This window comes from Cygnus atratus, chromosome 2, assembly GCF_013377495.2.
Source record: "Cygnus atratus isolate AKBS03 ecotype Queensland, Australia chromosome 2, CAtr_DNAZoo_HiC_assembly, whole genome shotgun sequence".
In the NCBI taxonomy this organism is placed as follows: Eukaryota; Metazoa; Chordata; class Aves; order Anseriformes; family Anatidae; genus Cygnus; species Cygnus atratus.
The window spans coordinates 151,922,370-151,947,643 of NC_066363.1; the positions used below are offsets into that span (position 1 = coordinate 151,922,370).

General features: G+C 36.3%; 1 protein-coding gene across 14 annotated transcripts in view; it reads left to right on the forward strand.

Annotated features, from left to right (window-relative positions):
* Positions 1-25,274, forward strand: part of EFR3A (EFR3 homolog A) — an 80,502-nt gene that overhangs the window by 7,269 nt on the left and 47,959 nt on the right. For 7 of the 14 annotated variants that reach the window (XM_035556224.2, XM_035556232.2, XM_035556228.2 and 4 more), the window contains 3 exons: positions 14,426-14,502; positions 16,227-16,354; positions 17,002-17,152. In XM_035556224.2, the coding sequence (XP_035412117.1) occupies positions 14,426-14,502; positions 16,227-16,354; positions 17,002-17,152 (356 nt within the window). Of the gene's footprint in view, positions 1-1,852; positions 1,943-2,547; positions 2,596-10,824; positions 11,002-14,425; positions 14,503-16,226; positions 16,355-17,001; positions 17,153-25,274 lie in introns of those variants that run through there. The other 7 variants (XM_035556220.1, XM_035556221.2, XM_050708586.1 and 4 more) reach the window with 4 other exon arrangements.

Sequence of the window (25,274 nt, forward strand, 5' to 3'; positions counted from 1 at the left end):
AACTAGGTACCTAAAACTAGGTAATATGGTAATATTATCCATAGGTAATATGAAAGTAAGTAGAAGGTAGAACAGTTTAATAGAGTGATTGTCTTTCTTATTTCTTAGATGTTGCTGCTTTGAGATAAGTTACTTAATCTTTATTTAAAAAAATAAAAGAAAAACTTGAAAATTAAAATACTGTTTTGAAATAGGGCTTCTTTGCTAAGCATAGGAAGGAAAAGAGCATTTGAAATAGTTACTTGAAATATGAGTAAATTCTTAACTCGTATTAATGTTCTTAACTCTTTTTAAGAGGCATGCAGTGTTTTCATTTTGACTTTCTTTCCTCCACAGCAACTTACAAAAATTTAGTTATTTATCTTTCAAACTTCTAGGTTTATTCTGTAATAATAAGATTGTTAATAAGAAGGGAAGGTTTATTTCCCTATGAAGTACAGTTCTACAATACCCCATGGTGGTTGGAGATGTATTCCTAATTCTATCCCCATAAATACTTCATGGGCTAATGCATTCTGGTGGTGTTTTTTGTTTTTTAGCAAAAATTATGTCATAGTTCCAATTAATATCTATCTACAGTCCTTCCATCTAACATACTTTTTCTCATCTGGTGTACGTTTCTCATATACCCTTGGCACATTAAGGCCCCAAATGGGACCTTCCACATAATGAAATGTTTTTCATAATTGCCTTAATTCATTTTGTATGCAGTAGAAATCCTATTAGCTCTAACAGTATTGTTGACTACTTAGAATGGTGTTAAAATAAATACATTATAACACTATAAAATTTTGGCTGTTATGGAAGAATTACATGGGGAATTATCTCAAATCATCATCTGCTGCTTGATTCTAGCACCTGAGAGGATGAAGCAGCCATGTTATTGTTTGTTGCTGGAAGCTCTTTAAATCAAGTCCGTCTTTGAACTGCTTAATCAGACCAACACAGGAACTTGAAAAACAGATGCTAAGGGAAGGTCATGATTTGCGCTACCTTGGCAGTTTGCCATGTGTTACACAGAGGCCTGTAAAGGAAAAAAGCTGTTTGTCAGGATGTCTGTGACTATTATAATACTATGATCACAAAGTATATAATGGATTCTGTATGTAATAAACAATACAAGCTTCCAGTACGTAAACATTTAGATACAGATTTTCTTGATATGATTTGTAGCTGATTGTATTTTCCACACTGAAAAGAAAAGGAAAGAACTCATCTTCATGTATCCTTTGATTATGCTAAGAAAAAAAATCCAGGAATTTATAGTTGGAAGAATTGTACTTTGTGGCTCTATTTCACTCATGATAACATAAGCAACTTTGTGTGCTAGTGGGGTGGCTGCTTCCTTATTTTTTTTAAGGAATCTGCGTGACTTCTTTAAGACTTAGTAATTTTTGAATAGATATTTAATTTGTTGCTTTCTGTTGGCTCTTAATTCTCTCCATGTAAGTGTCATCCTAAGTCTGCTTGGGAAGGGGGAATTGCATGCTTCATAGAACGTGAAAGTCACTTGTACTAACATGCTGCAAATAGTATCTAGTGATGCCATTCGTCCCTTCATTGCCTTCCATTTATTTTGGAACACTCTTAAGTATGGCTAAATGCACAATTTTTCTAATACATAGGTTGTCAAAACCTGGAAAGTACGTTTCTTCAGCTGTTGTTAGTTTGGTGTGTGCAGTCTGGGCATATGACTATTGAGTTATATATAAGAGCTGAGTTTAATACTGTCCACATCAAAGCCTTTATGTGCTTTTAAACTATATGTAGGCACTTCACTGATTGTTAAAAGGTAGCTTAATATTTTTTTTCCCCAGGTTTTAATAAAATATTTTATCATTGTTATTTACAGAAATTACTTTGCAACTGGTTTTTCTATCAGTCGATTAACCTTCATGTGCAGCATTGTTTGCTATTGATTTCTCAATCATGGGACGAAAGGGTAAGAAGTCTGATGCTGTTTATGCATGCGAGTGCCCTGATTTCTTTTTATGCATGACAACAAAGAAAAATTGATTTGGGGAGGAGATGAGTTTTGCATTCTGTGATTAAATGCATGCGTCTGTGGAAAGACAGGGCAAACTGTGCTTTTAAAATGCTTTGGCTATCCCTTTACATGGCATATGGACTATCTTTCCTGTCACCGCTATGTCACAAGGATACCCAGTGGTGCTCAGAAAATCAGGTACTTAGTGAATTGCTGAAGATGGAAATTAGCTGTGTATGTGAATCTTGGCTTTCAAAGAGTGCTGTTTTGTTTCTAGAAAATGACATAATCCAAGATTAATTCTTAGAGCAATTAGACAGGAAGGAGTAGAAAGCTTGGGTAAGTAGGTTAATGAGACTTTTCCTCATCCAGTAAGTTGTAGATATCAGCTGATGTTCATGTCCAAAGGTGAACAGTTCTGGATTTTCCTGTTTTGAAGGTGCTTAGGTGAACAAAGTGCTGCTTGATTCCATATTTTTTGAGTTCATGTCTTTGAAGTATTTTAGTAAATTCTGTTTGTAGCTGATATGTTCGAGGGAATGACCTATGACTCTTGTTAGTATCCCAGATAACTCAGACGACACAAACCTTTTGGTACCCATGTAGAGGTCAGTATGAGATTTTCCAGCATAAGGGGTATGTCATTATTGTTCACATTTCAAAAGTTAAAACAATTACAGAATTCTTATCTTGCAGAAATATATGTAAGAATCTTAAGACTAGCAACTAAAATTAAGAAACTTCTTAGGTTGCCTACAAACAAAATATAAAAAGCAAATTAGTTAAATCTATTGATGTTTTTTTTTTTTTTTCTCAAACAGGTGTTTAAATAAGTAAATGTACTTGTATAGAGTGAATATTGCAGTAGTCTGACATGCATGCTCTTAATTCATAGGAAAAAAGTTTCAGGATACTTGAATTGCCTAGCCTGTGATAATTTACATGTGAAAATAACCGTGCTCACGAAAAGAACATTACTGAAGTGCACCTATCTTATGTTTAAGAACTTTGGCTTCTGTAAAATATTGAATTATTTTTCTAAACTAAAAACATGGCGATAAAAATTAATCTCTTATAAAGATGTGAAGAATCCTGAGCAATTATGTGGCAAAAGATAAATATGTGAGTATAAAATAAGCACATTTTTTTAGTTCTTTTTAAATTCAGTGGCTTAAAGAATAATAAAACTATAACAAAAGTAGAAGAAAGGAAAAATAAGGAAAATCATGGCTTCTGAACACAGTCAAATCTTCATCCTGTTTCTCTAAGTGCAATAATTTAAGTATATGAGTTGTGAAAGATTTAATTTCTTTTTCTCCATAGTTAGATTTAATTTAGTGGACTAGAACACTTCCATCCCCATGTTTGCAGGGCAAGAGTTGCCGGCAGTATGCTGCATATTCAATATTCATAAGAATTTTGTGTGAATGGAAAAAGCAGGTGTGTGTGTCTTGGCGTGTGTCTTGGCATGTGTCATGTCTATTGCAGACCTTTAATCTGTGTCTTGTCCTAACTTATAAAAAGAACAGACATAGCTTGCCCAAATAATATAAACAATTGAAGAGCCTTAGATTTAGACTGGAATTGCCATTAGTTTATTGTCTTGGTTTTGTCTGGGATAGAGTTAATTTTCTTTGTAGGGGCTGGTATGTGCCATGTTTTGCATGTAGGAGAAAAATAACGCTGATAGCACACCGATGGTTCAGTTGTTGCAGAGCACTGCTTGCACAGAGCCAAGGACTTTTCAGCTCCTCGTGCTGCCAGCAAGGTCCCTGGGGGTGCACCAGGAGCTGGAGGGAACACAGCCAGGACAGCTGGCTCAGACTGACCAAAGGGACGTCCGGTACTGCTTGGTGTTGCGCTGAACAATGAATGTGGGCTGGAGGCAGGGGCACTGCTCGGGGACAGGCTGGGCATTGGTCAGCGGGGGGTGAGCAATTGCACTGTGCATCACTTGCTCTGTGTGTGTATATGGAGAAATACATAACATTTTCACTATTTTCCCTTCAGTTCTCTCCCCCATTGCTCTGTGCATGCATATTATGTGTGTGTGTGTGTATATATATACATACATACACATATAAATGTTCTTGTTAATATTTTCCCTTCAGTTCTCTCCCTCATCCCACAGGAGGAGGGGGAGGGAGTTAGCAAACCACTGCTGGGTTAAAGCACAACACTTACCAAATTCAAAGAGCAAAAACCTAACTTATGTTCATATAGCTTAGTTATTTGCAGAATGTTCTTATGTTGTATACAAGTCCAAGAGGATTTTGTTGTTGTTGTTTGCCAGAAGTCTGGCTTTTACAGAAAACATCAGACACCTTGAGGTGGTTAACAACATGCTCACGTATATCTGCTTCTTGGTGTATGATTATAAAGCTGTCTGTCTTCGAGACTGAGCAGTTTGGTGGGAACAGAGTGGCAGCAGCAAAGGGATGTAGCCTTTAGGTAATGAAGATGCACAGAAGAGCAATCAGTTGCGTATACATTCCTTGTGTACGCCATGGCTGATTAGAAATTACAGGAGGGGGAAAGCTGCTTTTTAATGAGCTGGGATACATGGTTCTAGACAGAGCCTTCAAGGTATGTATCCTACCACTAGGTTTACTGTTTTGGAGGGGAGAAAACCGTTCAGAACCTAGCAGCAGCTACTTTTCAGTTATTCTGGGACATCTGAATTGAAGCTGGAACGCTTTTTTGGAACTAATGGGGAAAATTAATGGTCATGAGGGTATTTTATAATTCAGATTAAACTAGAAGGGTTATTTTTGATGAAACTTCTGTCCTTCATGTCTGTATTAAAAACTGTTAATACTGAAAAGTTGCTCCGTGAACTTCTGATTGTTTATTTTAGCACAAAGCTGGTCTTCTGTGAGGGCAGGATGAGCTAGAGTAGGGCTGTCTTCAGAGAAGAAATCATGTAAAATGATTACAGGCAGGACTTGTTCTTAATAATATGTAAAGAATTTTTTTTAAAAAAATTTCTAGCCCAAAATAATTTTCATGTTCTATGTGTACATCCACATGTCCAAACGGGAATATTCCTTTTCGTCAATTCTTTTTGAGAAGAACAAGTGGGTAGGGACAGACGTGAGCAGGGTATTAATTGAAAACACATTGTATTCCTTAAACAGGAACAGAGGTTTTATCGCATTTTGGGCCCTGTCTGTATGCAGCCATGTACAGTGGGGAAAAAAAAAATCTAATTTATGTAATGTGGTATTAAACTACTTGTAAACAGGAAGTTTTGCTTTTAATTAGGAAATGTTCTTCAAATTTGTGTATACGTTCTGAAGTCTACCGCTAGGTATACTTAAATGGGGGCAAATAATTCTCGTTTTTAAAGTTGTCTGGCCATGTTTATATTGGTATTCAGAGTGTTTTAGTAGAAGGAAGGATGTATAGATCAAAACACTTTTGCTTGTCTTGTATATAATTAAGTGATTTACTCTGTATTTGTTAAAATCTAGTTCCCTGAGCTAAACTTACTCACTCCATAAGGTTTGAGGATTCCAAAAAGAGGCCTGTGAACCTTGTCAATTCTCTTGAGCATCGTTTTCTCTGAGCAGAAAGATGGTCAAAAGTGTAATATTTTGAGAATTTTTGCCTCTGCAGCTGTGTTCCACCTCGTGGTTTAGACGAAGAAAATGAGCTTGAATTCATGTAGTTGTGTTGTTCTAAGGATTAAAAAAAAATGTAGCAGTAGTCACAAAACTTCTTCGCATTTCTCTACGTCCAGATTTTTCAGTGCATGACACTTCCAGTGATTATTGCCCAGAAGTCTTGCAACCCTGGTCACTTGGTGACCAATTACTAGCTGATCTGAATTGAACTTGTTTTCTGTAGGGCAGGTGGTGATCAAAGTTTCCCAATGCCATCCTTCTGGATCTCTTCAACTAGGGTAAATGAGTAGTATTGACAAAACCATGCATGCTGTTGGCCTTCATGACCATACAAACGTTGGTAGCACTTGACACAGTTCCATCTGTTGCTTGGTGTAGGGAAGCTACAGCTCAAAACCAGAAGAGGCTACTGTGTAATACAGATCATAGTTGACTAGCAAGGTACATCTGTAAACACGTTGACAACTTTCCCACACATCAGGAGCCGTTCCAGTTTCTTTCATGATTCTGCCCATGGATTCAAGGTATCTACTGAGCGGCAGAACTGTTCGTGGTGTTTGGGTGACCGGTTGTGGTATAAGAGATGCCAAGTAATCCAGATTTGCTACAGCCATAATTTTGAGTTTAATTGTGCCATTAATTGTACCATTACCACGTTCATGATGGAAGCTTTTATAATTTATCATTACCGGGTGGATGGCTTTGCTCTAGCCCCTACACTGTTATCATACCATGTCCTAATGCTCTGCCCAGACATTCCTAGCTGGGCTTCTTCAGTTGCAGCATCTGCCCTGCGTGAACCTGTAGAGGGCTTGACTTCTGTCTGCCGTAACTTTAAAGATCATATCCAGACTCATGCCCTAGTATAAGCTTTCTTCTGATGCCTTCTTCCCTTCTCCTCTCACCCTCAAAACACACACAAATGTGAGGTACTCCAGAGGCAATGGATTAGTTTACGTATCTGTAGCAGAACAGAAGGGACCAGCAAGTGTTCAAACAGCAAAGTAACTTCATTCCTTGTAGGGGGTGAGGGCTGTGTCCAGGGAAGCATGAAAAAACTCATTTAGAACTTGAACGGGGAGTAGGGAGAGTGACATGGAGGAAGGTCTGTCTGTCTTGTCTGGAGCTCGGATTGGGATGGAAAGGTATGAGCAGCTTGAGCATCTGGGAGGGACTCTGCAGTCTGGACTTAAGTAGCAGTCAGTCATCAAAGCTTGTCGAGGCATTTAGCCAAGTGCATAGATAAATATTTTTACCTGTAGTGCCTGTGATCATGGCTGACCAGAAGGATGATCAGAAGGTTCCAGAGGGAAACAGTAGCCTTCCTGGAAAATTTTTGCACCGACACACCTCAGCTGCTTTTTGCTAGAGGCTCGTGGCCACCTTGGAGACAGGTCATATTGCTGCTTCTCCAGTTACCTTTCAGGCTTTTAACCAAGCCTGCCATTGTGTCCTTCCTCTCCTTCAAGCACAACCAACGCCATCTCCTGCAGAATGGTCTTCCAGGTTAGATGATGTTCCTTCCATAACTGCTGCAATGTGGGAACAAGGTGGTAGGGGAGGTGATTCAAAAAGCAAGGTGGTCAAAAGCATTGTGGCCAGCAGGGCAAGGGAAATGGTTGTCCCCCTCTGCTCTGCTCTCATGTGACCCCACCTGGAGCCCTGTGCTCAGCTCTGGGGCCCCCAGCACTGGAAGGACATGGACCTGTTAGAATGAGTCCAGAGGAGAGGTGCAAGGATGATCAAGGGGCTGGAGCACCTCTCCTGTGAAGACAGGCCAAGGGAGTTGGGATTGTTCAGCCTGGAGAAGAGAAGGCTCTGGGGAGACCTTACAGCGGCCTTCCAGTACCTAAAGGGGGCTACAGGAAAGCTGGGGAGAGACTCTTTGTCAGGGGGTGTAGGGATAGGACAAGGGGGGATGGCTTTAATCTAAAAGAGGGAAGATTTAGATTAGATATAAGGAAGAAATTCTTTACTCTGAGGGTGATAAGGCACTGGCACAGGCTGCCCAGAGAAGCTGTGGATTCCCTATCCCTGGAGGTGCTCAAGGCCAGGTTGGATGGGGCTTTAGGCAACCTGGTTTGGTGGGAGGTGTCGCTGCCCATGGCAGGGGGGTTGGAACCAGATGGGTTTAAAGGTCCCTTCCAACCCCAAACTATGCTATGTACTGTGATTGTCCAGAGGGAGTTATAATGCAGGCAAGTACATGCAGGCCAATACATCCCCACTTTATACTGGTTTATGAAACACCTTGCTATGAAATCAATATTTGTTTATAAGTAGGAGTATCGTGACCTCTTTTCTCCTCCTTCACTGAGTTTACCCCCCAGAACTCGTTTCCTGCCCACAAACTCCATACTGAAAGCAGGAATGAAAATTGTACTTGACCAAAATATTTTTACTGTGTACGTGTTATCAGTGCCAGCTGTGATGGGGAAGGGTCAAGGAGATATATACAGATGTGTATTTCCAGATGTGTTTTCTGGAGTGGGAGTGATAAAATTTCCCTTTTCAGTTGTTTTATTGATAAGAAGTAAATGACCTTGTTGTGGCCAACAGAAATATAAGTAGCAGCAAGAACTAAGAGGCAAAATGCATTCTAAGTCAGAGAGCTTCTTTCACTGGGACCAGATTAATTTTAGACGTTGTTAATAACATTTTAAAAATAGACAGCTCTGGTAGTATCTCATAGTAAGAAAAGAAGAGGCGGTGTTGAAGAGAACAGAAATGAGCAAGTAAAACAAAGTTCCAATGTGAAAACAACAAAGGTGGGAGAAAGAAGAGACTGTATGGAAACAGTGTAGGCAGCGGAACTTGTGAAAAAGAATGTAACCAGAGAAGTTGCTGTAATGGAAAACTTCTTTTTAATGGATTAAAAGTCTTTAAAACGCACCGTCCCAAAGGTAATATCGTCCCTGGGGATTTGTTTTAATTGCTAATGGTTCTGAAGAGAAAAGTTCACTGAAGAAGCTTAGTGGTAAGCTTTATTTAACTAGATTATTTTTTTTATTTCTTGCTAGTAGCTTGATGTGCATTGTCATTTCTTGTTTTCACAGAAAGCTAATGTTCCAGCTATTTTAGCATGCTTTTTACTGTAGCTTTCTGTACATATTTCCATGTTGATTCAACTATAGAAGGACACATCTTGAACTCTTACTAAACCAGAATTAGCTTTACTGTAAAAATATAGTCTAGGGAGAAAATTGTTTTGTTACGTTTTGGTTTTGTTTGCTTTTGAATTTCTTTTAAATTAACTGAGCACCAAAATAGAGAGATATATATTTAAATATACAATTGCCAAACCTAAATATTGGATAGAATTTTTCTTGCAGCGTTTTAGTGGAGAGAGGCTAGAAAATGGTTGTTTAGAAGGCAAATGGCACAAGAGTGAGTAAGAGGTGGAGAAAAGGAGAGGTTGATCTGGGGGATGGGACCTTGTCTGTCTCCATGATGAGTCCTCTGTTCTCCCTCAAAGCGCATCAGGGGGACGCTGCAGTGGCTGATTAGTGTGTCCTTATTGCATTTCTTCTTTTTATAGCAAGGTGAAGAATATTTTTAATTAACTTCCTTATATGGCCAGAATAATTTCCTTCTTCCAAAGTATTTGAACTGTTTTAGTAGCAGATGGGGATTGTCCTTGAAAATAGTTTTAGCTCTGAATTAAATGCATCAACTGATACTAACAGTTCAATAGCCAGGTGTAGTTAGTGTAGTGGTTGGTGTTATTTTGCACACTTTCCCCTATATTTGAAACAAATTTGTTTGCGTATATTTGCCGTTTCAGATAAAAGAAAATAACCAAAACAAAATTTTATTACATAAAAGTAAAGCACTCCATTTTTACATACTTGTATTTTAGTATATTGAGCATCCAGATGTAATTTCAATACTGTTCAGTTTTCGTCTTGATGATAGCAAAATCTACATTCATCTGTAGACACAGACTTTAATGTTAATTAGACTTCTTGAAAGAACAAGAGGTTTTGGAAAATCTTGGGAGATAATAAAAATCCGAATGACCATATCCAAGCTGGACACATAATAAAAATATTCATTAAGTGAACATGGGATATTTTTTCATGTTGTTAATGTGCTACCGCTAGAAGAGCAGTATTAGTGAATGTTTGGAAGAAATTCTAGCATAAGATAAATAGTACAGTCCAATTATTTTGCTGATGTTTTGATAGAGGAAAATAATTTGGCTGTTTTAAACTTGATGGAGAGAACTAGGTGCTTGATGTCAAAAGCCAGCTTCAAGTTTCTTTTTTTTTTTTTAACACGAATAAGATACAGCAGTGAACATTTAGACAAGTGCTTTTGACATAAAACTTCTTCGCCATGTGTATTTATCTAGCTCACAGTGTAGGATTTCTTTAGTAAGCTATGTGGTAATAGTTCAGTGTTTTCTCTCAATTTACATGCAGTAAAGAGTAGCTTATCACCTCTAGAATTGTAATAATTATTATTTACTAGAAATTATTATTTGTGAACTTAAGAAAAACTACCTCAATTTTCAGGCTGTTTAAACTATATGAAAATCCTGTGTGTGTTGTCCAAGTGGATGTAAAATAGGAAATAAAACGAGGAAATGATGGAAAGTAGTGGGAAGTTCAGCTTCAGAATTGTTGAACTCAAAATGGAATTTCTCCTTGATGTATCATACTCTTTGTAAGTAAGGATGTTAAGGAGTTAAATTCTGTAACCCTTGCTTAAATTCAGAGGTTTTATTAGAGATAATGTTAATTTCATTAACCTATTTATATTTGAAGTGTTTTTGTAATCTGAAGCCCTTCTGTTTAAAAAGCCTTTTTGGTTAGCAGTCTGTCTTAAATAATTCTTTTGTGGTCATTCTTCAGCAAGACCAAGGGAGTATGTTTTTCCTGAAATAATTACATCTACAGTGATATGTGGCAACTGAATGAACACAGGTTTCTCTGATACTATACCAGGAAAAGTATCAGTAGTCACAGAAGTAAACAAAAACAAAAACAAAAACCTACATGTTCCAGGGAAGTTTAAGTGATGGACCTGGCTCTCTTCAGTTTCCCTTGATGAGCTGTGAATCCCATGTCGACAATATATATTTTCTTTTTCTTTTCTCGTGCCTGGCCTCGTTAACAGAATCTGATACTGAAGTTTTTCACGTGTTTGTTGGCTTTATGTAGATGTCACAGAGCTAATCAGATAAGCTTACAGTGTTGCAGAGCCCCCGCGGGAAGTAACTGCTTCTGTGCTGGTGCGAGAGCGCAAATTTCTTAAAAAGGACAGAGATCCCGGGGAGTGAAATCCTACCCAGGATGAGGCAGTATGTTCAAGTTCCAACTGTTGAGCAAGAAAAAGCCTATGATTATAATTCTGCTTTAGAACCGAGACCATGTATGTGTTTGGGTAGGTGAAATTACCATTTTCTGATTAAGTATACTATTTATTTCTTCTTATTGATATTGTGTAGAATAGATGTGTGTAAAAGGAAATACCCTTACGGCTGATAAATACGTACAGTCTTAACATGAAAAATCAAGATTATGGGGTTCTTTTAGCATTTTTAAATGTGGAAAATCCCACTGTTGCTGAAATAAAAATCAATATTGTTTAAAACTTTTACATTGACTAACCTATAAAAGCATGAACTTCTCTGTAGAAGGCTTTAACCTTCGTATTTACTTGTATAAAATGGCTTAACGCTGGGGGATCGTTAAAATGCAAATTATGCCTGACACTGGAAGGAAATTGTCATAGCAGTTTGGGTGAAAAAACGCTTAAACTGGAGCAGGTTCATTTTACGCTGTTTAGTGGCAAAACAGCTTATATGTGTGAGGTAAATCTGTTTATTTGTATCAATTTCATCATGTTTAAATGTGCATCTAAGATATAATCAATTTTCAATGGCTTAGCTTCTCCCTATCTTTTAAAGCATTCATCTTTCCTGGTATATTTAGTGAAATCTTGAAACATTTATTTATTCATTTTAAATATTGTTTAGTTCAATCTATTGTTAGCACTTTGTTATTCTATGTTTTTTTATTCATAATTTTTATACCTTATATATTCTTACATATGTTTATATTAATATTTCCTGGTTATTATCAAAATGCTGAGCAATGATAAATAATTTTCCCACTAAACCTGTCTCATGACTGTTAATTGTTTTGGTTGTATTTTTCCTTCCGTTCTTTGGAGACCCTCTCTCTTAGTTTTTCTGATAGAGTTCTGTTTAAATTTCCTTACTCAAAAAAATAATCTGAGGTTGAAAACTTTGATAGATTAGCTCTAGCTTTCTAATATCTGAATGTTTTGTTTAATCAGGAAAAATCTTATAATTCAATTCATATTCATTTAGTTTTTATTTTATTGATGGTAGTGTGCTTTGAAATTTCTTTTTCTCTGTAAACTGTACTGTGATTAAATACATAGCAATTTAAAGATACTATAGAAAATCCAGAATTGGGGTAAAGATAATTTTTTCAAATCTTTTGTAATAAACATATTGTTCTTCTTTTTTTATCTAAAATTGACTCTGTGCCATAAATTTGAAGAGCAGTATTAGAACACCGCTGAGTTTCCATTAACTGAAACCATTTGGTTAGGCTGGGAGAATGAGCTGGTCCTCTGTTACCTGATATTTCACCCTTCTCTCATGAGTGACTGTATCCAGGTTTTATGTTCAATGTATGTAACTACCACAGCTCTAAAATACCTTTTGTAGACTTACATTGTAGTTCTTTGCAAGAATTTTCTTCTCCTGTCACTGGGAGAGAAACTAACTCTAAAAGCGTGTTACGATATCTTCTGTTCTTACTTCAGATATCTGCAGAAAAATCCTGTACTGTAAGAATTTTTTGTTGTAACTAATACTAATCAAACACAGCATTTACCTGGGGCCGGTGTTAGTAGTCTGTGAGGCAGGAAGACACAAGGACAAAGAGTGTTGAGACAGATGTTGAGCTGCGTATCTAATTCTAATTAATTCAAATAAATTAATAAATTAATTCAAAGAAAACATCCAACAAAGTTTTATTTTGATGATTTTCTTGAGTTTCACAATAATGTCATGTGCTAAACGCGTAAGAGGTACTCCTACCTTCCTATGATTTTACTTGATTTTGAAATGTTACAAAACATTGCTGTCAATAGAAGAAATTCCTACAGCTGAATCAGATCTGTTTTAAGACAAGCAGGTTTTTAACCTCTTGATTCGGTGATAGCTACGTTTTCTAATGGCATTTGAAATAAGTTTTGATTTTATCTACTTAGTACCTACATCTTTTGTGTAAGTATAGAGTTTCATGTTGATTGGACCTCTGTGAGTAGATGTCAGTAGAAATATAGTAACAGTAGTAACAAAGTACTGTTTCACACAGAAATCCCCAATATTGCAGTTGTTTATTGCTTGAGTGCTTTTTGTTTTCGTAGTTCTGTTTTGAGGTCGTAGTTCTGCATTCCTCTTAGTGATGATGTTAGACTCTCTAATTCATGAATTGAGTTAAAAGACGGCCAAAGAGAACCTAGAGTCAAGGTCTACTTTCAGAATCATAGATCTACCTCTCATCATTGCTTCTGGTTAAATAAATCGTGAGAGTGAAGTTGTCAGACTGAGTAGAATTCAGGTTTTTGTTGCAAAAAAAAATATCATCAGAAAGCAGGTGGCATAGAGAAGCAAAGTCTACTCATAAATGGGTATCTTTCATGAGGTATTTGTAAGATACTTAGCTACTGTGAATGCTGTAGGTATTGAGATTTGAAAGACTACTTACGATCCTCGTACAGACTTGGTATATTATTATACAGTATATTATTGCTATAGTTTCAGCTCAGTGGCTCCTGTACATCAAAGCTGCTTTAATGTTGATCTGAGATGTGACTAGTGAATGAGTCTGGTAATATCTCCACAGAAAAATTTAAAACTGGATTTGTCAAAACACATTCCTTGGGAATGCACTGCACTGACAAAAGAATGGGATAGATATCTGGAAGCCTTTTTTTTTGTGTGCTCATTTTTTTTCCACTTTATTTGCTATTTTTAATACAAACTGGAGTTATTCCAAAGAACTGGTAGTCCTGAATCCTAGATTTAAAAAAAAAAAAAAAAGAAAAAAACGTACTTCATAAGTTCTGTCTTCCTAGAGTATCTTTTTAAATTAATAGAATTACAAGTTACATATATTGTTCTGATTATCATTGTATGAGTACAGTATCAGAGTAGAATAGAAATGAGGTCAGAAAAATACCTTTCTTCACTTCAAGTGACTCTTTTTTTCTGATGCCAAATAAAATAGTGGGATAATGAAGTGGATTATTTGTTTTGTAAATTGTAGTTTATAGCACTTTATATGGTTGCCTGTAAAATGCAATGAAGATCTTATTTCTGGATTTTTAAGAGGAGTAGACATAACATGTTTTCAGTTAGGTTTTGAAATGATAATTTAGAATGAAGATAGAGCACTGAAGAAATAGTTGTAATTTCTTGATCTTTCTGCATATTTTTAAGTATGGCTTGATGACAGGTGCATTTCTGATATCCAACATGTGTGCATATTTTCTCATGTATTGCATTATAATAACTTCACTTATTTGACTTCCCAGTCATTTTCAATTACTGTTATTTTGCTTAAGTGCTGAATGTAACAAGCCGTAACAACCAGCTACATCCTTTCCCTTTTCCTTTTTTTCCCCTTTTCCTTTTTTTCCCCTCTTCCTTTTTTTCCCCTTTTCCTTCTTCCTCCTTGCTTGTTGGCTTAGAATTCACTTAGAATGAAGCTATCAGAGTTCCTAAAATTTTGTTCTAAATTCTGTTGGATAAATCTCTCTGCAGGAGTGTGCTGTTGCTGTGCTGCTTTGCGACCTCGCTACAAGCGTCTGGTAGATAACATATTTCCTGAAGATCCAAAAGTGAGTGAGGACTTAAAATTGTAAAGGGATTGGTTATTGAAAATCTATTCAGTAGCTAACGCTTTAGCATTTCTTTTTTCTCATTTCACAGTAAATTCTGTCTTAATACTTTGTATCTTTAACAGAGATTGGTAGAAGAATTTAGCTGGAAGGGGACTGGTGCAGATCATCTTGTCCAAGTCCCTTTTCAAAGCAGGGCATCACATACTGGAAAAAAAAACACCAATATGTTTTGTTCAAGTAAATAGAGGTTTAATTAAACATGGCATGCTGCAGCAGAGGTAGCACTTAACTTCATAACGATTTAGAACCATGAACACTTCCTTTGCTGTGTTTGGCAGGTATGAACATTTCACTTGAACAATCTTGGAGCTGTATTAAAGCCCAGCTATTATTCTCTGGAAACAGTTTCTGTATTAACATTTGTGTATAGCTATTTTATGTACAATTAACATTCTGTATATATCTGTACGTAATCATGTGATAGTTCAAAGTAATCAAAAGCTTATGTTTATGCGGCTGTATTTTTTAAATGTTACCAGATTTTGTTATCTTTTGTAATAGTATAGGTGAGCAGAGCAGTCAGCATTCATACAAGGTTTGGTTTATAGAGTACGTGGGCTTTAAAATTACTTTTTTTTTTTAAGAATTTTAAAGAAATGTATTGATACTGAGTGTTAGTTACTATGTTAATGTGTGTTATTGGCTTCAAATACAGTTATTTCCATTTATACAGTACACTGACAGCATGGACCCATATGGTTTTATATATTTGTTTTAATCTACTTGTTTGTGACACAGGTATAGAAACACCTCAAGTAACTACAGTTGTAGTAGAGCTGTAGTCTCACTTGGTGGCTCTGAACTGTTACTCCTTAGTCTCTACCTGTGTTAATACTCCTTGGCTCAGTGTAGGACACAAGCCAGCCTTAGATGTTTCACTGGAGCCTTGTCTAAAATATTAGAAGACTTGATAAAATGCACTCACTGTCTTTAAAGCTTCAGTAACTTGTTTGAAAAAGACAATGTTTTGGAAACTTACAGCAAAAAAAAAGAAAAAAGGCAAAAAAAAAAAAAAAAAAGCCTTATTCTTCTTACCTGACAGTTGTAGTTAGTACCTGTAATACCTCACCTACGGATGTCTCTATCACAGTTCAGACTAAATGGGTATGTGTAACTAATTTGTTAATTACTGCCTGATCCTGTTCTAAAAATTAGCCTTCGGGTAACCTATGTGTCAGCCTTGTCCAAAATATGACACTGACAAAAATGAACAAGATTATGGTTTAAATCTTTTGCATAGACTGTCAACTTTTCAGAATTATCCATCAGATATATGATGACATTTGGGGGGTAATGGGAGAAGAAAAAGTGACATTGTACCAGTGGGGAAAATGTGTTGCAGCACTGATAATGTAGGTCAGTAAATACCTGCTTTTGGAATACTTGTCTGTGTCCATCCCATGTCTGTCCTTCCCCACCCCCCAAATGATGGGAGAAGTTACTTCATTTATTTCAAAAATATCTTGCATAATTTTTTAAGTTGTTGATTTTTGCAGCTTAGCTGTTGACAATTTTGTTTAAAAGTTACATATTTTGAGTAGCGTATTCCAGTTTGTACGACTCAGATCTTTTGCTTTGAGTATCCAAAAGGAAAATACTTCAAAAGCTTCATAATTTTTGTGGATTTTTTTTTTTTTTTTTTTACTTCTGTATGTCCGTAGGATGGTCTTGTTAAAGCTGATATGGAGAAGCTGACTTTCTATGCGGTTTCTGCACCAGAAAAGCTGGATCGAATCGGTGCTTACCTAGCAGAGAGACTGAGCAGAGATGTAGTCCGGCATCGCTATGGGTAAGGAAATAAGTCGCAGCGTTAAAAATAGGTGCTAACATGTAGCTGCATTTAGGTCAGAGCAAAGATGATGAGTTTAGGAGGTAAGATACAGAGTCAAAAGAGAGAGATTTTAAAGAACATGGAAATGGTATAGGAAGCTACTGAGTGTAAGAAGTGGCAAGAACTGCAAAAGAAAGGCAGTATTCATCATGGGCCATCTTTGGCATTCATGATGTTAAAAGCTATTTTTATAACTTCCATAGGATGGATAAAAGACCATTCATTAGGCTAACTAGTTTGGCTTGCTCCTTTTCTCATTCATTTAATTAGAATGTCCTCTCACTGTGCAGGAGGATGGATAAGTTGATGGTTTTCCATACCAGGGTTTGGGTAGAGATATTGTATACTAGAAAGCTAGGGTCTATAATTGAAAACAAAATGTGCCAGAATAGAAAATTAAACTGTATTTACTCAGAAATTATTATGATATTCTTTCTAAAAACTTTGTGTTTTTTTAAAAGAAGTCAGAAATACCATTCACTTCCATTTTTAGATCCTATGAAAGATGTGCCTTCACCCTTTCTTTTCTAATTTACTTTAGTGATAAAGACCTAATGATAAACTTAGCACGTATATTTGTGAGTCTCTCCACAATTAATTTTCAGGTATGTCTTAATCGCCATGGAGGCATTGGACCAACTTCTAATGGCTTGCCATTCTCAAAGCATAAAGCCATTTGTGGAAAGCTTCCTTCATATGGTGGCCAAGCTTCTGGAATCAGGAGAACCAAAGTTGCAAGTTCTTGGAACTAATTCTGTGAGTAAACCCAGATTCTAATTGAAATCAGAGTAAGTCTTTGCTTGTTTGCTGAGGCAAAATAATTCCAGAATTCACAAAATATCTCCAATTTAACATGAGTTGAGAAGATCCTGTGAACGGAATGATATGCTGTTTGGGCCTAAACACAGAACATAGACCAGATGGAGCCAGAAAAACGTGTTCCCATTTAGTCTCTAAGACTCTTTTGATGCTTGGGCTCATTCTCTGTGGTAATAACTTCTTCTGGAAGAAATGGAAAAGCTGTTCTGTCAATTCAATTTTGAATCTTTTTAACAGACCTCCTGAAGCCATTGGTGTAGGAAAGACAATGTTTTCTTGCTTTCAGCAACAAGAGAAGTGGTGAGAGAAAGAGGAAGTAACATCCTTCTCCACGGCACTGACACTATGGAGAAAGACTCGTAGTAGTTGAAAAGTAGCCAGGAGGCAAAAGCCTTCATTATTCTTAACTTTTTAGCTTATGTATTTCAGGGTCCACGTCCTGGCTTGAAAGGCAAAACTAAAAGTATCAAAGTGAAGACTTGGAGATCAGTTTTCCTAAATAAAGTGATGGATGCAATTAATATTATAGTTCTCTGATGCTTTCGCTATAACCATTGTATTTCCCAGGCAGTACAGCATGGTTCTGACAAATTTCAGGATGGTGATGTGGACTGCTTTCACCTAGAGTGATTATTTTTACATGACTAAAGAAGTAATGCGTGCATTATACATACATTGCCATTGTTAGCAGTGTGTGGGTTCTCTGGATTCTATAAAAATGTTAGTCTTTACTTTGGGCATGATTCCCAGTTGGTGGAATTAAATGGAGTTGTGGTTCAGAGAGACAGGAAGGTGTATATATTAGTGATACTACTCTCTGGAGTAGAATTTCTTACTATAGTTGAACACAGATGGTTCTTGCTGTGGTGGAGGGGAAGTAGTGTCTCCTTGCGCACCAAACTAACAGGGCAGTTTTACTGGTGGTAATCGAATACACACACATTATATTTTTATATATATTTATATATATGCATAATACATACGTGTATGTCCCTGGAGAGGGACTCTTTATCAGGGAGCCTGGTGGTAGGGCAATGTTTGTAAACTAAGAGAGGGTAGATTTAGATTAAATATTAGGGAGAAATTCTTTACTGTGAGAGTGGTGAGGCAGTGGGATAGGTTGCCCAGAGAAGCTGTGGATGCCCCATCCCTGGAGGTGTTCAAGGCCAGGCTGGATGGGGCTTTGGGCAACCTGATCTAGGGGGAGATGTCCCTGCCCATGGCAGGGGTTTGGAATTAGGTGATCTTTAGGGTCCTTCCAACCCAAACCATTCTGTGATTCTATATGTGTCTTTTGTTAACTTTGAGCCATACTACCCTGATTTTTTTTGTTTGTTTGTAAAAACAATAGCTGGGCAAGACCCCTTTGGGAAGTAAGAAATAGCTATGGAACTTGCTTCCTGGGGTATGTAATGGAAGATATGTGTCACTTTCCAGTTGTTTGAAAACCTCAGTGGTAAACAGTTACTGTAAACCTCCACTTTAGTATACAAAGCCCGCATCTCTTCTAAAAGAATATGCTCTTGAACAGAAGTTCACATTATGGTCATCTGTTTGATATCCCTGTCTGTTCCTAATGAGGCCTTTTATGTGCAAAGTGGATTAATGGAATTCCTAATTTGGGAAATAACTTCTGTTTTTCTGTTGTACTCAGTAACCAAAATAACAACAAGAAAAAAATCCTAAATAAGATACTAAATTATGTAAGAAGAAGAAGAGAGTGAGTATATGGCTTTTCAACAGTATTCCAGAGACTTGTTTTAACCTAATTACGCTTATTTCCCTAGGTGCCTTCTGTAGTCAAGAAAGAGAAAAGATAGTCTTCTTGTGTTAACTCTAGAGGAGCGAAATGTATTGGCACTGACAGATTTTCTGTTACCGAGAAAACTGGCCTGCTATGTTCTTAAATAAATTTGATGTCAGACACGAAGAAAGTTTATCATCACATCTAGCCTCTTTTAGATTTTCCTGTACTCCCTAAGAAGGAATAAAAGATGAGTACAGATGGTGAAGAGAAACTGGATTATTTTTTATATGCTTTAGTTACTCTAATGTACCGCTGTGGAGAGGAAATGTATTGCCTGGAAGAGCTATGAGTAAAATAAATTGTATACAAAGTAAATGTCTTTAAACTGGTGAAAAGTCAGGCAGCCTTTGGGAAAGTTCCATTTGTTGTTGTTTTATTAAACTAAATTTCACACCAATACAAATTCATGGTCTCTTTTTGCTTTACAAGGAAAGCATTTGATGATGATTTCCATATCATTTTAAGTGTATCTTGATTATTTTCCATTCCAAAGCTGATTTTCAGAGCATCACTGGCATGCAAAGGTGACTGTGTCTTTCAAGTAAGATTTAACTGTCTTAATTGAGTTACAGTTTATTCTCAGCCTCACAAGCAGATTTTACTTGAACTGTGAGAACTCTTGTGATGTTTCACTTGAAACCCTGACTTCTGAACCAAATTTGTGTACTGAATGATTCCTAGTAGTTTAAAGTCTTGGAAGGATCTGAAAGCTGCTGCTGCCTTCAAGGTTTTTCCTTGGCTTGCAAATCTCAGGTTTTTGGAGGCAGAGCTTGCTCTATTTGGTGCTCTGTATCTTACAAAAGGAAAAAAAAAAAAACCACAGAACTTGCTTTCACCACTTTGGCTTCTGATTTATTTTTTTTTTTAAAGTTAATTTACTTTTTTAAAAGCAAAGCTGAAGATTACTGTTCTGGAAAAATAGTTGTTTCTGCTTTTCGTTAGTGTACTTATGTGCCTAATCTTCAGATTATACAAAATTAATTCCTATGACTTTTTATATGCTTATATTGCATTGTAAATTACGTTAGTTTACTGCTTACACCAGCAATGATTTTTGTATGACACAGTTGTAAATCTACTACTTATACAGGAAGATACTTGAGAACAGGTGAAATGCAATAGTGGATGTCTTGAACTCTATTTTTTTTTCTTTGAAATCGACTGGATTTGAAATTGGCAGTGTCTATAAAGTTCAGAATGTCTGTTTCTATCCTGGAAGATATTTTTATTAACCATGTGCTAAGATAGCATATGCTGGTGAGGAAACTGAAAAAAATGTGTTAAAAAAAAAAAAGCTGAGACTTTCTTGGCTTAAGTATTATAGAATCTGAAAGCTGACTGCAGTACATTTATTACTTAGAAACGTATGGAAATACTAAATTTCTCTATCCAATTTGCAGAATTTCAGTAACAAAATATCATGTAAAATGTCTGTACATCTCATGTTCAAATAATGAAATCTATTGTTTAGATCTGTAGTGGCTACAGACCAGGGTTATACTGGGGTAGAATCAATTAAATTTGTTCATCCTATCAAATAGTGTACAGCTCTAAAATCTTTGAAATTGTGGTCAAGATTTTTGGGACAAGAGGGAGACTTTATTTTTTTAATATTTTAAATCGCCTGTCAATTCATTTAGAGAGGGTCCAGAAAATTTCTTTAGTGATCAGCTGGTCAAAAGTGATGGGGGTTGTAATTTAGTAAAACGTATCTTAAAATATGTTGAGGCAACTCGGTTGAATTTTTAACCATTTTAAACCATTTTGAAGCTAATTCAGAATGTTGACTGGATGAATTATCTGCATTTTGATAGTAAAATGTATTTTTCAATTAATCTGTAAAGTTGTTGATATATGTATAGAACCCCATATTTATCACATTTTAAATTATTTATCTAAATTATTCAATTTAGATCTTTTAGTTGATAGGGCGCTTCATTTTGGAAAGCTGATTTATTTTCGGCATGAGTGAAATAATCATACCATTAGTGACAGCATTGTGCTTCCTGTGCAGGAGGAGCAGGTGACTGTTATTGCCAGCTGTCATCTTGTTTGGTATTTAAAAGAAGATGAGCAGCATCCCAGGTGGAAAAGTGACCAGCCAGTGTCTGATAGAGCAACGAGATTTTTATATTTGTTAGTTTTGGCTTATGATAACACTTGTTTTTGGCTGAACTGAAGTGCATGCACACATAAATATTTAAAATGTCAAGACTGTGAAATTAAAGAATGTCAGAACTAATGTTCCCAGTAGAGTACTGATTTGTTGGTCTTCCTTGTCTTTAGCATACTAATCTGGAAGTATGCATGGCATCTTATTTGTATTACAAGATCCTTCTTTCCTTCCATGTATCCATGTGGAATTATGTACTAGTAGTGATCTAGAATACAATGAAGTATTTCATCTCTAGAATCCCTGATCTGTCTTATACAGGAGTTAAAGGTACAGAAAGAGGCAATTACCCTCTCATAGAATGGCTCAGATTGGAAGGGACCTTAAAGATCATCCAACTCCAACCCCTGCCATGGGCAGGGACACCCCCCACTAGATCAGGTTGGTCAAGGCCCCATCCAGCCTGGCCTTGAAGACCTCCAGGAATGGGGCATCCACAGCTTCTCTGGGCAGCTTGTGCCAGTGCCTCACTACACTTACAGCGAAGAATTTCCTCCTAATGTCTAGTCTAAATCTATCCCCGTTTAGTTTAAGACCATTCCCCCTTGTCCTTTCATGATCTTCCCGAGTAGAGTCCTTCTCCATCTTTTTTTATAAGACCACTTTAAGTATTGAAAGGCTGCAGTGAGGTCTCCTTGCAGCCTTCTCTTCTCCAGGCTGAACATCCCCAGCTATCTCAGCCTGTCTTCATAGGAGAGGTGCTCCAGCCCTCTGATTATTTTTGTAGCCGTTCTCTGGACCCACTCTAACAGGTCCACAAACAAGATATTTTCCTATGTGATAGTTTCCTAATAATGAAATACAGTAGTTTTTCTATAAAAGATGGTAATTATTGGCATTATCATCCCCTCCTGCTAAATGAAACATGAAAAAATTGCAAGCTATTAAAGACAGAATTGGGAAGCTCAAATATCAGAAAATACTGCTCAGAACCAGCCTACACGTTCTACAGATAGATGCTTTAAGTAATGTAATTCAGAGTTAAATACAATGAATGCTGATAGTTCTTGAACTGCTGCAAAAAGCTGACTTCCTTTGAAGACGTCTAGAGGGTATCAAAAGTTCTGTTCCTACTTCTAATTTTCCTACCTATTAAGTATGGGCTACCTAAGAGTGATAAGACAGCGTAATTTTATAGAAGAAATCATGTCCTTAGGAATTTATTTTGAGAACTTGCATGATTTACTCAAAGGACTTGCACAATTTGCTTTTCCCTGGTAATAGGATCCCACTTTCTTGATGCAGTCCAGGACAAGTATCTTCTGAATAGCTAATATGTTCCTGCTGTATATAAGGATAGATTTATAAGGTTTTACGCTGATTGAATTTTATTGGTTTCAAACCTAATGGAAATAAGATATTAGCAATGTAAGTACCTTTTTGTACCTTCTGTATTATACCAATGCCGAAGATCCTTCTACTGGTAAAGCTTCCATAAATTATCAGTGTTACTGCAAGCATTTAGTATGACTGAATGACATGTTTACCTCCTTAAAAACTTTTAAGTATATCCCAGGCAATTGCTTGGAATTTCATAAGAGTTTTGCCCTTTTTAAAGTCAAACAGTTCCTATAATCGTGTTATGCTTGAAAATACCTTAGGTGCTTAGGGGTCAAATATTTTCTATTTAACAGTAACTTCTAAAGACCATCACTGCTAGGCAAGCAGAGAGTGTAGACTAACGTGTGCTGTGAAAACTTTGCATTTCTGTTTCATGACAGTGCAACTCAAAACAGCCCTATGACAGTTAGCTTTCCAGTGTCCTAAATGTTCAGTCACCTGAATGCTAATCCTGGAATAGATTTCAGAAGTGCTTTATGTTCAGTGGGTGAAATTGTTACGATGTACAGGAGGGAATCAAAAATTTTTTGTCCCTTTGTGGACATTTTACTGTTAGTTTCATTTTGAGGGGCATAAATTCTAAGTACTTTCATCCCTGCTACAAAGCTACATTCTGATGCAGGATTAATCTCCAGAGAGAGAGTTGGGGAAACTTTTGTGGCCTAAATTCTTCATTTATTCTGACAAAACAATTTCTTAATACAATAAATCTTTCTTTTAGCAAAAATTAGAGTTGTATTAAGTTTTCATGTTTGAAGATCCTGTCAATCAGATAAGTCTTCATGTATATTTAGATTGTTCCTGCTGATACCGAATGCTAGATGAGTTAATATTCTCATGGCTGCTCCCATAGTATTTTCTGTTCTTTAAACTTTTTGGTTCTGTTCACGTTTTTATGGAAGTTTATGTGAATCAATTGTAGACTTGAATGTTTAAAAAAATACTAAGGTCATATTACTCTTTGTTTTCCTCCTGAACTTTATGCTTTATTAAATTTTAACAACTAATTAAACTCTAGTTTAATAAATAAATAAATAGGAAGTCTACCTCTGTTTTGTAATTAACGATTTCGTGAAACAAACCAGTGAGACACAAGATACTAAAGCATTTTCCAGAGTCCATTGGGAAGGAAATGATTGCTTTTGTAACTGACCATATTGAGAAAACAGCATGGTTGCTGTTCATTTTACTCACAAACTGTGGTGGCAGAATTTGAAGACCTGTTTTTTTTTTTTGCCTGTATGTCAGTTTCTTATCACCTGACTGTAAAAGATATTCTCTACAGAAAGATGCATAAAGTGAGCTAGTATTTTACAGTTTTGCACCTTTTTAAGTAATGGCTGGGAATATAGTTCTAGAAACTGTAGAAATCTCAAGTGCATCTGTAGCTTACTGTGGGTGAACTGATAGCGTATTTGCAAGGGATAAGTGTCCTAGTTAAAACAGGAAAAAAAAAAAAAAAGATTGTTACAGAGTAGAAAGTATTTTTTTCAGGAATGCACAAATTTATCTTTCAGCTTGAACACTACCTCAGAACCTCCACAAATCAGCATACTGTAGATCATAGTGAAGTGCTTTGGGTTCGTCTATATGTATGTGGGTAACGTGATGATAAAAACAGCTTCTACATCTTGGTAAATATACAAGAAACGCCTCAGCTTGTGCTTAGCAATTGGTAAGAAGAATACATTGCGGAGGGAAAAGTAGAGCAATCTTAGTGGGACTTCGCTCTGTTTCAAGGCAAAATCAGTGCTGTGTTAAACGTTTCCTGACAACCTTTCCTTGCCTTTTTTTCTTCTATGTGTGGTCTGTACTTAAAACTTCCACCTTAAAACAGTGATGGAGAATCCACAGTGTCTTTAGGCAATCTTTTCATTTTAGACAGTAAAAACCCATCTTTCTAACTTAAGTAGCCTTTGCTGCAGTGTAAGCCTGCTGTTGCTTTTCTTATTACCACTGAACAAATAAAACAGCGTACTTCTTTTATTTTTGCAAATATCTTCGATAAGTTGTAAGACTAGTATCTTTTTGGGAGTTCAAGGCTAAGTAATGTTTTAGTCTTTTTAACAGGAGTGTTTTATCTAAAGCTTTGTTCATCCCTAGGATGAAGGACAGTATTGGTTAGTCAGTGTCTCCAGCTATGATGCTTAACCTGGGTATGGTATCTAAGGCTTATTAGTGCCAATTAGATGGCAAAAATTTCTTCATAGATCTCACAGGTAATACAGACTTATCATAATATATTGTTTGTTTGTTTTATCATTATTTTTTTTTCGTGCCAGTGTAACAGCAGTGACTTTCATTGAAGACGCAATTTATTATAATCCTAAGTTTCTTTTCTGCATTCAGCTGTGTCTGACTTGTATTTGTACAGCTGCCTTAAAATGGTATTTTGCATTTGTCATTCCTAAATTATTGTTTTGATATGTTTTTTTTTTTTCAGGTCCTGTTTCCAGTTTAGAGAGTTCCAGGCATAAAGCGTGCTTCTAGCTCTGGCCAGCTTAGTGTTCTTTGTAAATTTGATAAGCCCACTCTATTATCTAAATTTCTAGTGAAACTCAGAAATTATTGTATTCCAGACAGGCCTCTTCAGAAATTCACTTAGTACCTTATTGCAGTTTGATGATTTAAAAATTTTAGTATGTTTTTAAACCCTTTTGTATCTATCTTATGGGGAGTGTTCTTTTGACAATGTTTTTCTAGCTTCTTTGTTTTTTTTTTTTTTTTTTTGTCAACAG